Source organism: Erigeron canadensis, chromosome 2 (genome assembly GCF_010389155.1).
Source record: "Erigeron canadensis isolate Cc75 chromosome 2, C_canadensis_v1, whole genome shotgun sequence".
In the NCBI taxonomy this organism is placed as follows: Eukaryota; Viridiplantae; Streptophyta; class Magnoliopsida; order Asterales; family Asteraceae; genus Erigeron; species Erigeron canadensis.
In genome coordinates this window covers 40,346,090-40,360,951 of record NC_057762.1, presented here as the reverse complement: position 1 = coordinate 40,360,951, position 14,862 = coordinate 40,346,090, and the positions used below count along the sequence as shown (strand labels likewise).

Here is a 14,862-nt window from a genome sequence, read left to right as displayed (position 1 = left end):
AGAAAACTTCTTACCGACTTCACATTGGTGGGTGGAGGTAATTTAGTCATGACATCAATTTTGGCTTTGTCAACCTCAAGACCCGCCCTTGACACCTTGTGACCCAAAACTATACCCTCTTTGACCATAAAATGGCATTTTTCCCAATTAAGCACCAAATGTGCTTTTTCACACCTATCAAGCATTTTATCCAAATTAGTCAAACAACTATCAAAGGACTCACCAAAAACCGAAAAATCATCCATGAAGACCTCCATGGAAGTTTCTATCATGTCTTGGAAAATGGCCAACATGCATCTTTGAAAAGTACCCGGTGCATTGCATAAGCCAAAAGGCATGCGACTATAGGCATAGGTTCCAAAAGGACAAGTAAAAGTGGTTTTCTCTTGATCATTAGGATTAATTGGGATTTGAAAATAACCGGAAAAACCATCTAGAAAACAAAAGTACTCATTACCCGCCAACCTTTCAAGCATTTGGTCCATAAAGGGTAAAGGAAAATGGTCCTTTTTGGTCGCCTCATTCAACCTACGATAGTCAATGCAAACTCTCCAACCGGTGACCGTTCTAGTTGGAACCAACTCATTTTTCTCATTAGTCACCACGGTCATACCTCCTTTCTTTGGTACACAATGTACCGGACTAACCCATGGACTATCCGATATAGGAAAAATGATACCCGCATCAAGAAGTTTAACAATTTCCTTTTTTACGACATCTTTCATGTTTGGGTTAAGCCTTCTTTGCCTTTGAATCACCGGTTTTACATTTTCAAACAAATTTATCTTGTGTTTGCAAAAATCGGGACTAATTCCGGGTATATCGGAAGTCTTCCAAGCAAAGGCCTTTTTATGGGCCTTTAGAATGGTCATGAGTTTGGTCTTTTCCTCATCCGAAAGTGATGAGGAAATAACAACGGGGAGTAGAGATGTACCTTCCAAGTAAGCATATTCTAGATGATCGGGCAATGGCTTGAGTTCCAGATCCGTTGGAGGATTATCAAGCGAAGTAGGTAGCTTACCACTCGGGATTGCCTCAATTTCTTCAAACTCCTCTTCATCCAATGGAGTTTCATCCATGCTAATAGCCAAGATCTCCGCAATCTCTTCCACTTGTTCACTAGCAACATCCGCTTCACCAATGCTAGCCCATCGTTCATCTCTTGTGCCATCTTCAATTCCTACGAGCTCCAACATCTCAACTTCGACCGCATCATCTATCACATCAATCTTAAAACAAGTGTCATCAGAGGAATAAGAATGTTTCAAAGCTTTTTCAATTTTAAACACTATTCTATCATCCCCGACACCCAAGGAAATTTCCTTGTCCTTCACCCGAATGATAGCATCCGCGGTGTACAAGAATGGTCGGCCTAAAATGAGGGGCACCTTGGTGTCCTCTTCCATCTCTAAAATTACAAAATCCACAAGAAAAACAAATTGGCCCACTTGCACTTGCAAGTTTTCAGCCACCCCCATCGGGTATTGGAACGAATGATCCGCAAGGCGGATGCTCATCTTAGTGGGCCTTAATCGCCCTAACGAAAGCTTTGTAAAAACTTAATATGGCATCAAGTTGATGCTAGCCCCAAGGTCGGCTAAAGCTTTGCAAGATAATTTAGTACCAAAAGAACAAGCAATGAGAAAACTCCCTGGATCGGAAAGCTTTGGTGGAAGCTTGTTTTTAATCACCGCCGAGCATTCTTCATTCATAAAGGTTGCTTTTGCTTCATCTAGCTTCTTCTTGTCCGTTACTAGCTCCTTGATGAATTTGGCATAGTTAGGCATGCCCGAAATGAGGTCAACTAGTGGGACATTGATTGTCACCGTCTTGATCATATCAAAGAACTTGTTGTATTGGTCTTGAAGCTTTTCCTTCCTCAAACGTTGAGGAAATGGAACCTTGGGCTTGTAAGGCTTGATTTCGGGTTCCTTGATTGGTGTAGCTTTAGGAACCGTAGTTGTCACACCCGGTGGTGACTCCATCTCCACTTCATCATCAAATTCTTCATCGAAATTTTCTGCACTAGGAGATGCGTTAGGAACAAAAGAGTTACCTTTAGGAGGAGTGGTTACTTTACCGAACCGTGTTGTTATTGCATTTACGGTCTCATTTCGGTGTTGGGGTCCTTTGTACTTGTCATCCCCACTTCTCCACGACCCTCCCTGGCTTTGATTTGGGTTTTGTTGGGTGTCACTTGGAAGTGTACCCGGCTGCCTTTTAGAGTTCCCCATCCTATCCAACCTCTTTTCTAGATTAGATATCAAGGCATGGTTGTTCCGGTTGCTCTCATCGATCTTTACATGCAAACCCCCAATCTTATCATTCAAAAGTTTCGAATAGTTCTCCATTGAAGCATTCCGCTTCTCTTGAGCCTCCTCCGTTTTTTCTTGCTTATCCAAGAACTTGGCCATCATGGCCGCAAGAGATGGGGTGTCTTCCCCATTGTCATCAATCCTTGGAGGTGAAGGTGGTTGTTGTTGTTGAGGCGGTCCTTGGTTGTCATCCTTTTGCCATCTATTTTGAGAGTTGCCACCACGATTGTTATAAAAAGAATTAGAAGAGTTTGAAGAGTTACCTTGGTGACGGCCTTGGTAGTTGCCACCACGTTGGAAAAGCGGTTGATATTGACCGGATCTTTGGTTGTGCACATAATTTACGTCTTCCCTAACCATTTGATCACATTCATCGGCGTCATGTGGTCCACCACAATGAACACATCCCCCGGCCATGATCTTAACATCGCGCTCTAATCCTCCAAAATTGTTTTCCACCATCGAAAACCTCTCATCCATGTGCCTTGAGAGCGCTCTGATCTCGCTAACTACCTCGGACGTCTCTCCCCCATCAACCCGGGCTACCACTCGACGTGTCCTTTTATCCCTACGATCCCTACTAGGAGACCTCGAAACTTGAGCCTTAGCCATATCCTCAAACATCTTCCAAATCTCACTAGAAGTCTTGTAAGTAGTACTACCCCCACAAGTCATGACCATCTTCTCATAACTTTCCATATTCATTCCATCCAAGAATATGCCAACAATCTCGGTATCACTTACCCCATGCCCGAGGCATTTCCACAAAAGATCTTTCATTCTTAACCAAGCTTCAACAATGGACTCATCCTCATCTTGCCTAAAAGAACGGATTATAAGCCTAAGTTCTCTTTCCCGATTTGCCGGAAAGAATCTTTCAATCAAAGCTTCTCTAACCGCCTCCCATGTGGTCAAGCTATTTGGTGCTAACCCTTTTAACCATTTATGAGCTTCCCCCGCTAGAGACATAGGAAAAAGCTTCATCTTGACATTGTTAGCTTGGTTCTCCCCGTAGTTGAACAAGTTGCAAATCATCTCAAACTTGTCGAGATGCTCATGAGGATCCCTCTTGTTTCTCCCGTCAAAACACAAATCCTTGACCATTTGCAAGTGGTTGCCTTTCACGGTGAAAGTGTCAATGGCGGGGCTAACAATGGCGGATTGGCGAGAGGTTGGTATGGTTCGAGGTAAGTCCTCGATTTTGGTGTTAAAAAGGTCGGGTGGATTATTTTGTTGTCCGGCCATGTTGATGTTTGGTTTTGGTGATTCGGGTGGAGTAGGTGTTCTATCGGAAGTCGGTTCTTCTTTTTCAGAATAGTAACCCCACTCGGTACTTCCCGACTCGTAATAAGTCTCGTGTGGTATGCGGTCGGGTCTAGGTCTAGGAGTGGTGTCTATGTAAGTGGGTGCGGATGATGACGGGTGTGATGTTTGTGGTTTGGTGTGCTTTTTGAGTTTGTCAGGGTTAGATGTGGCCTTCACTAACGGTTTCCCCGAAGCTCTAGTGCTCATCCACTTCCTGAGAATAACCTGCGATCACAACACAACAAATGGAAACCTTAATAGCACCTGAGGTACAATGAAGCAAACTAAAATTAAAATAAAGCAAGTAACTTTTCCGTGCAAAGCACGAAAAAGGATCGATTCACAAAATTTCAACCACAAGTACGAAAAATTAGTCCCCGGCAGCGGCGCCAAAAACTTGATGTGTGAAATCGCGTTTAATAATTTATAACAAGATCTACCGTTTACTGTCGACCACACACTTACGGGCAGTGTACCCGTTCGTATGTAATATAGTTAATGGGTAAGAGCAGGATCGAACACAAGGACTAAATGTTGTACTTAGGTTGTAAAAATGTAAATCAAGAGAAGGTTTGGTTTGTGACCGAGTTGTCACTTTGCGTTTCAGAAAGCTAATTAACCGACAAGTAAAATAAATTAAATACTCAACCGGTGTCAATCGAGAGTATGCGAAAATATTTTGAGTTGTAACAAATAATTAAAAAGCCATCTATGTCGAATCCGCTACACAAGAAGTTTAGGTTGCATATGGTTTAAGCTCAAAATTCAATATTGTTGGTGACAATAATCGTGACAAGACTAAAACACACCCGGCGTGCACTCCGGTTGTAAAATCGACTCAATCACCTAATCAATTTAATTCCTTGCAACAAGTGGTACCACCAACCTTATTACGCTTCCTTGAACTAACTAGTTTGTTTGACTACTTAAATAACAATTTTATCTTTGTGAAAGAAACGTGGTACCACCAACCGTTAAATTCACTTAACAAAGTAATTTCTATTAAACTTATATTCTTTACTATCATACCATGACCTAGCAAAAATTGTTCCTAGACAAACAACTAAAATAATACTTGCATTCAACCAGTACCACTATTGAAAAACACAAATATCACCAAGAACACAAATCTAAGTGGAAGAAATCACTTCATTAGATCTTGACAAAATGTTAAGTAAAACCAACTTGAATTCAAAATACTATGCAACCATAACTAATTGTTTCACTTCATCTTCATAGATATATAAGGATTTAGCTCCTCATAATGTTAAAAGCTAAAGATTGAAGTAGAAAGGAAGACATGATGTACCCAATATAGAGAACAAATACAAACCGAAGTTACAATCGAGCTACAATGAGTAACAATAGCTAAAATTAATCTTCAAGTCTTCAAAATGATGTTGGAGTAGTGAAAAACTCTTTTAAAACCTTTTAAATTCGGCTGGAGTATAAGTATGTGAGCTAAAGTGTCCAGAGTAGGGTTTGGGTGGAGTGGTGGATGGTATTTATACCCAAGGAGAGAGAAAATGGTGATGTCAGTCAAAACTCGCGCCGCTAGGGTCTTGGGTCGCGCCGCTAGCTCCTTCAGGCCAAAGTTCTGACTTCGAAAGTGCCCAACTCGCGCCGCTAGTCTTGACACTCGCGCCGCTACTGGATTGAAAACCCTGTCTCGCGTCGCTAGATACCCTCCTCGCGCCGCGAGGTCTTGCAGAATTTTGCCGTTTCAGCTTCGTTCTTCTTCGGTTAGTGCATATGGACCATTTCTGAGCTGTTTTCTACCATATGGGGCAATATACCTGCTGTAGGCCTGAAACAACTAGCAAATGCCATAACGTACCACAAAACAAGTATAAATGGCTATAAAACTAGTACAAAACGTCTAATTCGGTGTGGGGAAACATGTACAATTTGAGGCTTATCAAAAGTACTTCCTACCTTTTATAATTAAAAAAAAACTATTTAATGATGTTATTATGGAAAATAATTATTATATTTAATATTATACTTTTTAAAACTCATTTTTTAATATATTTTTTACATTATACGAGTACTATTTTCTTTTGTTTTATGTCGTACATTTTATCAAATAAAAAGTTTATATTGAATTTTTATTATATAACGTAATAAATATTAGTTATAAGTATTTAGTTTTACATCGTTAATATCTTATGATATTTAAATAAAATATATTACCGATATGTATACGGTATCTATATTAATAAAAACAAAATAAAAGATTAAATAATGGCAAATCACCATTTTTAAGATATTTTATCTATATTTGTTGAATTACGATACTATAAAAATTTAGCATGTCATTAAGTAGGTCTAATATATTAAAATTTTAACATGTAATATATATTTAACTTTATACCATCACAAAAGATATAACTAAGATACATATTGTATAAATAACTTTTGATACAAAATATTTTTTAAAATAATAGTATCATCAAATTTCTAACATGTGTTATTTATAACTATTAATTATATTATAAGTCATAACGACAAATTAAAGTGTTTAACCAGCGTATTACGCGAGAAATAATCTAGTTGTCTTCTAAAACTATTTTTAGAAAAAAAGAATTATGTGGAATGTCTACATTTTTTTTTTCAAAAAGTTTTTATGTTACTTATGATGTCATATTAATATTGTAATATTTTTAAAAATAAATAGCTCACGGATTAAATGCTTTTTTTTAAAATTTAGATTATTTGATCATTGGAAATGTCTTTCTATGTTTTGTTAATGCAATAAGTAATCATATATATATAAATTAATGTTAGTTAATTTAGTATCTCTAAATCGTCAATTACAAAAATTAAATATATTTTTTTACATTCTTTTCTAGATTTTAAAAACTTTAGTTAAATTGTCCGGGTTTAAACCGGGATGATTACCTAGTTTTGAAAAAGGTACCTTCGACCTTTGCTTCCATCATTCCCTTATGATGATTACAGTCAAATTTCCAACATGTGTTATTTATAATTATTAATTATATTATAAGTTATAACGATAAATTAAAGTTTTTAACCCTCGTATTACGCTACAAATAATCTAGTTGTCTTCTGAAACTATTTTTAGAAAAAAAGTATTATGTAGAATGTCTACATTTTTTTTTCCAAAAAGTTTTTATATTACTTATGATGCCATATTAATATTGTAATATTTTTAAAGATAAATAGCTCACTAGTTAAATGCTTTTTTTAAATTTATATTTTTTGATCATTGGAAATGTCTTTTTATGTTTTGTTAATGCAATAAATACTCATATATATAAATTGATGTTAGTTAATTTAGTATCTTCAAATCGTCAATTACAAAATATAAATATATTTTTTTACATTTTTTTAAAAATTTTAAATTTTAGTTAAATTGTCTGGGTTGAAACCGGGGTGATTACCTAAAAGAACATAAGAAATGGGATTCGAACCCATGCATAATGCAAGATTGCAATCAATCTTCTTGTATGTCGATTTAGCAAACCAATGCCTTAAGCCCTTGTGCTATCTCACATGATCAGATTAGATATTTGGGCAACCGGCCTTCGACCTTTGCTTTCATCCTTCCCTTATGATGATCATAGTACTAGATTTTGACAATATACTACTAAACGTGTTTTACATCATTAAAAATATACTACCAAAATTTAATTTTGCACATATCACTAATCATATTAAATACTTAATCTAAATATAATTATCACTTTTTAAATTATAATGATTATCTTAATTATACCTTATTTTATTATTTCATAATATTATTATTTTAATTTGATTTTGTTTATATTCTTTAAATTGCCAGTTTGTTATTTTTCATATTTTTAAAATTTAAATTAAATTATATTTTTAATATTTTATTTGATTTTAAAAATATCATTAATTTTCTTTATACTTGACAAGTTGACATGACACAGTCAATTCTCAACTAACATAAAATAACCAGTGAATAAATAATCCGTGATAATTACCCAAAAAAGAGTTTATCAAAAAAAAAACCTTCATCAAAATCAAAATTGGCTTCGTCAACCAAAGTTTGTTCCACAAAGTTGGACCAATACCATCTCTACCAAAAGAAACACAGCTACACTCACAAAAGAAACACAAAATTTCTCAATCCGTGTACAATAATTTTAACCAATAACAACCATCCACGTACACAAACAATAACCAATGAAATCAAACCTCATGGATCAAGGACTCTTTCAAACCGTTATACATACTTGTAACCTACGCTTTCACCCTTCATATATATACCCCCTTTATTTTCCCTAAATACAACGCATTATCATTTACCCCCAAATTCGAAACCCTAATTTGTTCAATTCTCTCCAAACTCAGAATCCATTTTATTAAGGTACAATTTCTTGCTTATAATTTCGTATAATCAATTCGTAAATCGTAATTAGTTGCATTATATATTTAATTTTGTTAATTCCAGTTTTGATTTCGTTTTCTATGTTGATTAATTTGTAGATCTGAATCCAAATGGCTCGTACTAAGCAAACTGCTCGTAAATCCACCGGTGGAAAAGCTCCCCGGAAACAACTTGCTACCAAGGCTGCTAGGAAATCTGCTCCGACTACCGGCGGTGTGAAGAAACCTCATCGTTATCGTCCCGGAACCGTCGCTCTCCGGTAATCCTCTCTCACCTAACCCTAATTTTGTCAGTTTTATTATTTTATCAAACCCTAATTTCATAAAATTAATTATTTACGTTAATTATGACTACAGTGAGATCCGTAAGTATCAAAAGAGCACAGAGCTTTTGATCCGTAAGTTGCCGTTCCAGAGGCTCGTTCGTGAAATTGCTCAGGACTTCAAGGTAATTTTGTATATATTTTACATATATTATTATATGATGATATGAATATGTTTGTATATATATATATATATTTTGAATAACTGTCGTATAGATGTGTTAATTTGGATTTGTTTTGGGGTGTAGACTGATTTGAGGTTCCAGAGCCATGCTGTGTTGGCACTACAAGAGGCAGCTGAGGCATACCTTGTGGGACTATTTGAAGATACTAACCTCTGCGCAATTCACGCTAAGCGTGTGACGATAATGCCCAAGGACATTCAATTGGCCAGGCGTATCCGTGGGGAGCGTGCTTAGTTTGATATTTTTCGCTTATAGAATATAGTAGTTTTAAGAAGTAGTTTGATTTGGTTCGTGTGTTGCATTGGAGTATGTTTTCTTTACATACTGAACCTGTTATGTAGCAGGCTTTATGATAATGGTTTAGGAATGTGATCATGTGAATTCTCTTATATAGAACTTGGTTATATTTGATAATAATATTCTTCTATAAAGCTGTTGCATTCTCTTTTATGTTCTGCTTTTCATTGAATTGATGATTGTTTAATGCGGTGGTATTCATGAATGATCCAAAGCCTACTGTTTTCTGATATGATATCCATTTAAGGCATTAAATTTTACTTGTGATAATATGCCTGGTGTGGCTGGTGGTACTACATTTACCAAATGAAATTTTGCATCTTTACACCTGAGGGCCTGCCAATAATGTTGAATAAAGCCTGTTTTCATGTAAACGCATTGAAGGGAAAGATTTATCGGAAGATTTTGTAGCTTACTGAATAAGAACCCATTGAAGGACAGTTATGTTCATTGATTGCATTTTCCTATTTACTCACATACAGGATGTGACACTAAATTAGCAAATTCCTCGGGTAAAATATATCGGAAGATGATGAATTATGCCAAAAACCATTAACTCTGGGTAGAGAGAACACTTCTGATTGAGTTTGATACAAAAGAATGAAAGCTATTAACTAAAAGCATGTTACATCACTCCATTTCAGATGGTATGTGTGGCAAAATACCAGGGTTAAAGACTGGCTGGGTAAACATATTGAAAGGTCAGGGAAGGGTAACGTTTAGAAATCACCATAGATATACCAGTTGGGCTGCTTACATCATTGCTCAAAGCCAAAGACTCGACTCGACACTCGCCAAGTAGCCCGAACAGGGCAGGATCCCTCTCTGTTTACATATCCATTGTTGTTGAGTAAATTTTGTGTTTTACCTTGGTAGTTTTTGTGTTACCGTTACACTGCTAATTTGGTGATAGATTAGGAACTCATGAAGATTGAGTGAGGACTCGTCTCACTAACTGATTATGTGTGATTTACTATTGCAAATGGTGATAGATTAGGAACCCGTTATGCCTTTTGTATGTCAGTTTTTGGATTCAGTATTGGGTTTAACCAACTCATGAACGATCGGAATTTTGAGATGAACAAACATTGTGTCCCTATTTATTAGCCGGTAAACAATAGGTCATATTAATACTTGGTTTAACCAGAACAAATTCTAGTGTTGTTACATTTTAATATAACTCCATCTCTTCTTGTCTTTCAAGCATATTACCATGGTTTAAAGGTGATATTTGTGTCATTTAGTATCATCAATGATGGTTTCTTTGAAAGCACAAGTGGCCTAATGGGTGGTTTGGTGTACCAAACCAGGTTACAATGTGGCATTTGCTAAACTGAAGGTATGACAGTGAACCAAACCATACATATTTTACCACATATTTTGTGAGTTTGCCCATTCGATCTCTCCAATATCATCCTTCTTATTGGCATTCTTTAGCAATGCAATACCCGTATATGCAACAGTATTTGAGCTTATAGTTTAATGGAGAAAACAAAATTGAGTTTTGATCATAAGAATGGTGAATCTAGTTTGTAGTGAGATCTTTTGACTATTACCTATTTTGACTGATGGCGAGTCAACAAATTCTTGGTACAGGGGTGATGCATATGGATATCTCCTCTTTATAATGAATGTTATAAACGACTCCAGATAATTTCTGACAGATATACGCGACTACCTTTTACTTCAGAAGAAAGTTTTGATCTTTTTAGCTAGATCCCTAATGAAAAGGGAAAAGTCCTACATTTCATTGCCTTTTAAATTGATAGCCACAGATTGAATTGACACCAAAGAGGCAAGGGACCAAGGGATTGAACACAACAGAAATGTGATTCTTGTCATTAATATGTTTGCAAGTGGCAATTATGGATTGATGTCTACAAGTCACATACTCGTACTACATTTAGAAGGGGGACAATTACGTTTCCATGTGCGTGCCATGAATATGATTAGACTGATGTTTTGAAGCTCATCACGGAATCATAACTCTGTTTGCAACCTTTGATATCATACATAAAAAATTGAACTCTATCATAAGTTCCTATGTTCCTAACAAGTCATATTGCTGGCCTGTGAAAAAGTTCATCAATCTGTGTTATCCAAGAAGGCAGGACCCATATACTTACTATGGATGGTAGGTGGCACCTGGCTTTAGATTTATAGGTTAATTACATACTTTTGTGGCCTTAATACTTTCACTTTTTGGAAATGCTAAATCAGCCTTGATTCTTGTTTTTATTACATGGATTCAGTTATACGTTAATTTTTGAGCTACTTATACAGACCTTCCAAACTGATCACCGATTTCCTTTCATAGGATGCCGCTCTAACATGGAATGGCAATCCATGAATCGTAACTGCAGACATTTTAGTGCTGCTACTACTTCACTTAGAGAATTGTTTACTTCCACAATTAAAGTCCAGGCTCATATGGGGATTAATCGAAACCCCATTACTTTGTATAGGCTAATTAAGCCTTATCCAGGGACCAGGATGGATCATGATTTAACAGAGTTGTGTTATTAGTTTGAAAAATACTCATACCCACATTGATGGACTGATGGGCCACGTACTTTTATTGTTCCCACTAAACAAGCTCAAATAAGAGTATATATTCGCTAATTAAGTCTTGTCTAAGATCCCAAAATTTCATGTAATTTCTCCCCTGTATTTAATAGTAATCATGTTTTGATGCCGTACGATATGATGCTGCAGTTGTATTAAAAAGGAAGAATTGAAGTAACAGTGACCTAAACATATAAGTTTAATAAAGAGGCATAACAATCAAATGCATTATGTGATTCTCTTTGTTTAAAAACTTTTTTGACTCAAAAAACCAGATGATATATTTCCTAGATATAATATAAGGGCCTATCTTGCTTCTCAAAAATAGGGTCTATCATGACGCAGGAAGGGCTTCTTTTTTTTTTTTTTTTTTTTTTTTGTAACTTATTAAGCAAAGCCGGGAAGGTGATTAGTTTCTGGCCTACGTAAAATGAGTTCTATATATTACTTCCTAATTATAGCTTCTATTAAGTTTTATTTACATTGGCTTTAAGAGTATAAATTCATTTTGAACAACACATGAAACGATCTTTTATCACTTATGAATTTTGAGTTACAATTACAGAAGAAATATATCTACACTTGATGATAAATGATGGAATAATCAAAGTATGTAACAATGAACGACTGCAATAAATACCAGACAGATAATGCTGTATAGTTTTTTTTTATCACTGAATTCGGATCCAAATGCCAGGACTTGGGATTTCTTTATGAACCACAAACAGAAGATAATAACCAGCTGGAGCAATGTTACCAGAGGGAGGGGTGGTCACATCGACAGTATAGTAAGATTGCCTGACCAAATTGGTGGAGTTGGCGTTGTCAAGGACTAACAACCTCTGATTCATAGAAAACGAGTGCGTGTTAAATGATGGTACTATCATTGTCACAGACACCGAATGCAAATCTACAGGGCCTGGCACGGTAAATCTGATAACCATCTTTTGACCATAGTGCACCATTGTTCTGGTTTTGGGTGAGATTATGTTGGGACGTAGTGTTAGGGAGCTTGAATCCAAATAAGAAGGTGAAAATGCTTCCAAGCTCAATTCTGTTGGATAAAGTACATTCGAGAATATGTATTTATCATGCGGATTACTACCACCAACTAGCACCCGACCATCTCTTAATAAAACCACTGCAGAATGGTATACTCGAGGTTTGGTTCCTGGATTTTGCACCTGAAATCTAGACCCAACTGGGTTATCGGGTCGATAAACTACTGGATGCAGAACCGGATTCCTCCCAAGCTCCCACCCTGCAGTCCCAGCCGACACACCGTTGATGTTTAATACATGGCCGTTTGGGAGCAGCAACATGTCACTCACCACTCGCGCAAAAGGCATGATTTCCATGAACCATTGGGGATTTTGGTCAGATATTCTGATCCGACCGCAAGTATCCAAGGCTCTATCAAATTTTCCATTTAAAGCATTGATAAATGATCCTTTGGGTGCACCTCCACACACCAATACTTCTACCACATTTACCATCCCATTTGTTACCCGCAATGGCAGTAGTACTGCAGAGCCAGTACTTGGGTAATTCCTTGGTTGACCACCTGGTATTGTTGGGTATGTCCTTATGACCCGGTTCTTTGAGTAGTCAAATAAAATAGCACGATTATTTGCAAAAATGAACAAATTGCCGTCTGTATTGAGAAAAACAAATGGATATAAATTATTTTCATTGTTGGGTTCTCTAGTTTGAACCAAGAAGGGTAAACTATATGAGCCCTCAGTGGGAGATTTTTTAGGGTAGAACTCATAGTTAAATGTGTCACGGCCGCCAATGATAATTTGGCGGCCGTCAGGCAGTATCTGATTGGTTGCATACCATCTTGGTTGATTCAGCCCATTTTGCATCTCTTGCCAGTCACATGTATCACAAGATTTGTAATTTCGGACAACACGAAAACCATCACCCCATCCTCCAGTCTGTGTCAATTTTCCATCTGGCATTAAAGCTCCAGAGGAACACCAAAAATCCGTGAGCACCATAAGTGGACGTATGGAGTTAGACGCAACATCATACTCGACAGAATGGGCAGAGCAATCGGTTTTGTTGTGATGACATTTGCCATTTGGAAGGGATATTTGGGAGGTGCCAAAGCCAGTGCGATCAAACATTACAACACGATCGTTAGGGAGAAGTTGCATGTGCATGGCTGAGATACCAATGCTTGGAAGGAGCATAGACCACGACCCGCCTGCGGCTAGACATGGTGGCACAAGGAGGAGGAAGTAGAGCAAGGGTGGATGCAGATACATAATGAAAGTAGAAAGAGTTTTTAAGTTTTTGGATAAGTTATTCAAAGCTTGTTTGTTTGTGTTCAAGGATGCAGTGGCTTGGATACCTGTTGCTCCCTTAAAAAGAGCAGGCACCGGTAAATGCCAATAGTACAGTTTATATGAATAAACCTGAGTTTACCTGTATGGTGAAAATGTTGATTTTATGGTTTAATGTGAGCATTTCGAGGTGCAAGTCCTCCTGATCTAGCTAGTACTAGTATATAACAACAAAAAACAAAATTACATAGATGGAAATGTAAACAATTATATACAGTATATTTTAGACTAGCTATCTCTAATGGAAAGGTGCTCTTGTTCATGATATCCTTTATCATTGAAGTTTATTCAAACTAAATATTTTTTAGTGTATGTAAAGATATATAAAAATGGTTTTATAGTTTGAGGCAAAATTAAATGATTTGAAAGATTTATAGGGATTTATAAGGATTTTAAAAGATTTGAAGGATTTATAAGAATTTTAAAAAATTGTAAAAATATGATGTGACAGTTGAAAGATGTATAAAGACGTTCTTAATTAACATTGAAGATAGCCTTACCGATTGTTTCCAATGACAAAATATTACTCGTATTACATTTGGTATAATGTCCGGTCTGTTTTTCAAAATATTGAGAAAACTGTGAGGATATACCATTTTATTACACTACTTTGAAGTAATTTTGTTTGATATACTTTTTAACCAAAAGAGCCATTTACAACAAATGATTCGAAGAAAATATTAAATTACACGTGAAGCCTGTACGTAACTTTCAGTCATGTCAAAGCCTCCAACTAATAAACATGTGAACTGGACCACGGTAATTTTCAGATGCTATGTTAAGTCAACTTTAACAGGTACGACCGATTTTCGTTTATAATAAAAGCAAAAAAATATTTAGATGGAATTTTTTTATGCGTAATGAATTAATGATAAATCCATCTATCTATACTATATTATAAAACATATCTACTTTTGATTTTCAATATTGAATTTAAAATTTCAATATTGATTTTAAGTTTCAACATTTATTTTTTCAAAATGCGTCAACCATCTATTTTATATTTACCTAAAATAACTATAATATCATTTCTCTCTTCTCAAATGTTAACCACTCTTTTTTTTTTATTTCTTCTCCATAAATCATTCTTTTTCCTCTAATTCATTCAAAATCTTTTATCTCAAAAACCATACATCGATACATT

The 14,862-nt window shown here is 36.1% G+C and overlaps 3 protein-coding genes across 3 annotated transcripts; 1 reads left to right on the top strand and 2 right to left on the bottom strand.

Annotated features, from left to right (window-relative positions):
* Positions 1-1,559: 1,559 nt before the first annotated feature.
* LOC122588261 lies at positions 1,560-3,827 on the bottom strand. Its single transcript, XM_043760379.1, has one exon. It carries the CDS (start codon positions 3,825-3,827, stop codon positions 1,560-1,562), a length of 2,268 nt encoding a protein of 755 aa, XP_043616314.1.
* A 4,038-nt stretch (positions 3,828-7,865) lies between these two features.
* Positions 7,866-8,955, top strand: LOC122586984 (histone H3.3). Its single transcript, XM_043759036.1, has 4 exons — positions 7,866-7,977; positions 8,097-8,257; positions 8,355-8,445; positions 8,569-8,955. The coding sequence occupies exons 2-4, from the start codon at positions 8,109-8,111 to the stop codon at positions 8,737-8,739; spliced, it is 411 nt and encodes a 136-aa protein (XP_043614971.1). The 5' UTR covers positions 7,866-7,977; positions 8,097-8,108; the 3' UTR covers positions 8,740-8,955.
* A 2,918-nt stretch (positions 8,956-11,873) lies between these two features.
* Positions 11,874-13,774, bottom strand: LOC122589660 (aldehyde oxidase GLOX1-like). The gene has a single exon (XM_043761979.1). It carries the CDS (start codon positions 13,638-13,640, stop codon positions 12,039-12,041), a length of 1,602 nt encoding a protein of 533 aa, XP_043617914.1. The 5' UTR covers positions 13,641-13,774; the 3' UTR covers positions 11,874-12,038.
* Positions 13,775-14,862: the final 1,088 nt, after the last annotated feature.

Bases quoted from the DNA above. Each gene is read 5' to 3' on its own strand.
- LOC122586984 (XM_043759036.1), top strand. From the start codon at position 8,109: ATGGCTCGTACTAAGCAAACTGCTCGTAAATCCACCGGTGGAAAAGCT. The intron at 8,258-8,354 runs GTAATCCTCTCT...TTATGACTACAG, and splicing joins CCCGGAACCGTCGCTCTCCG to TGAGATCCGTAAGTATCAAA. The intron at 8,446-8,568 runs GTAATTTTGTAT...TTTGGGGTGTAG, and splicing joins AAATTGCTCAGGACTTCAAG to ACTGATTTGAGGTTCCAGAG.
- LOC122589660 (XM_043761979.1), bottom strand. From the start codon at position 13,640: ATGTATCTGCATCCACCCTTGCTCTACTTCCTCCTCCTTGTGCCACCA.
- LOC122588261 (XM_043760379.1), bottom strand. From the start codon at position 3,827: ATGAGCACTAGAGCTTCGGGGAAACCGTTAGTGAAGGCCACATCTAAC.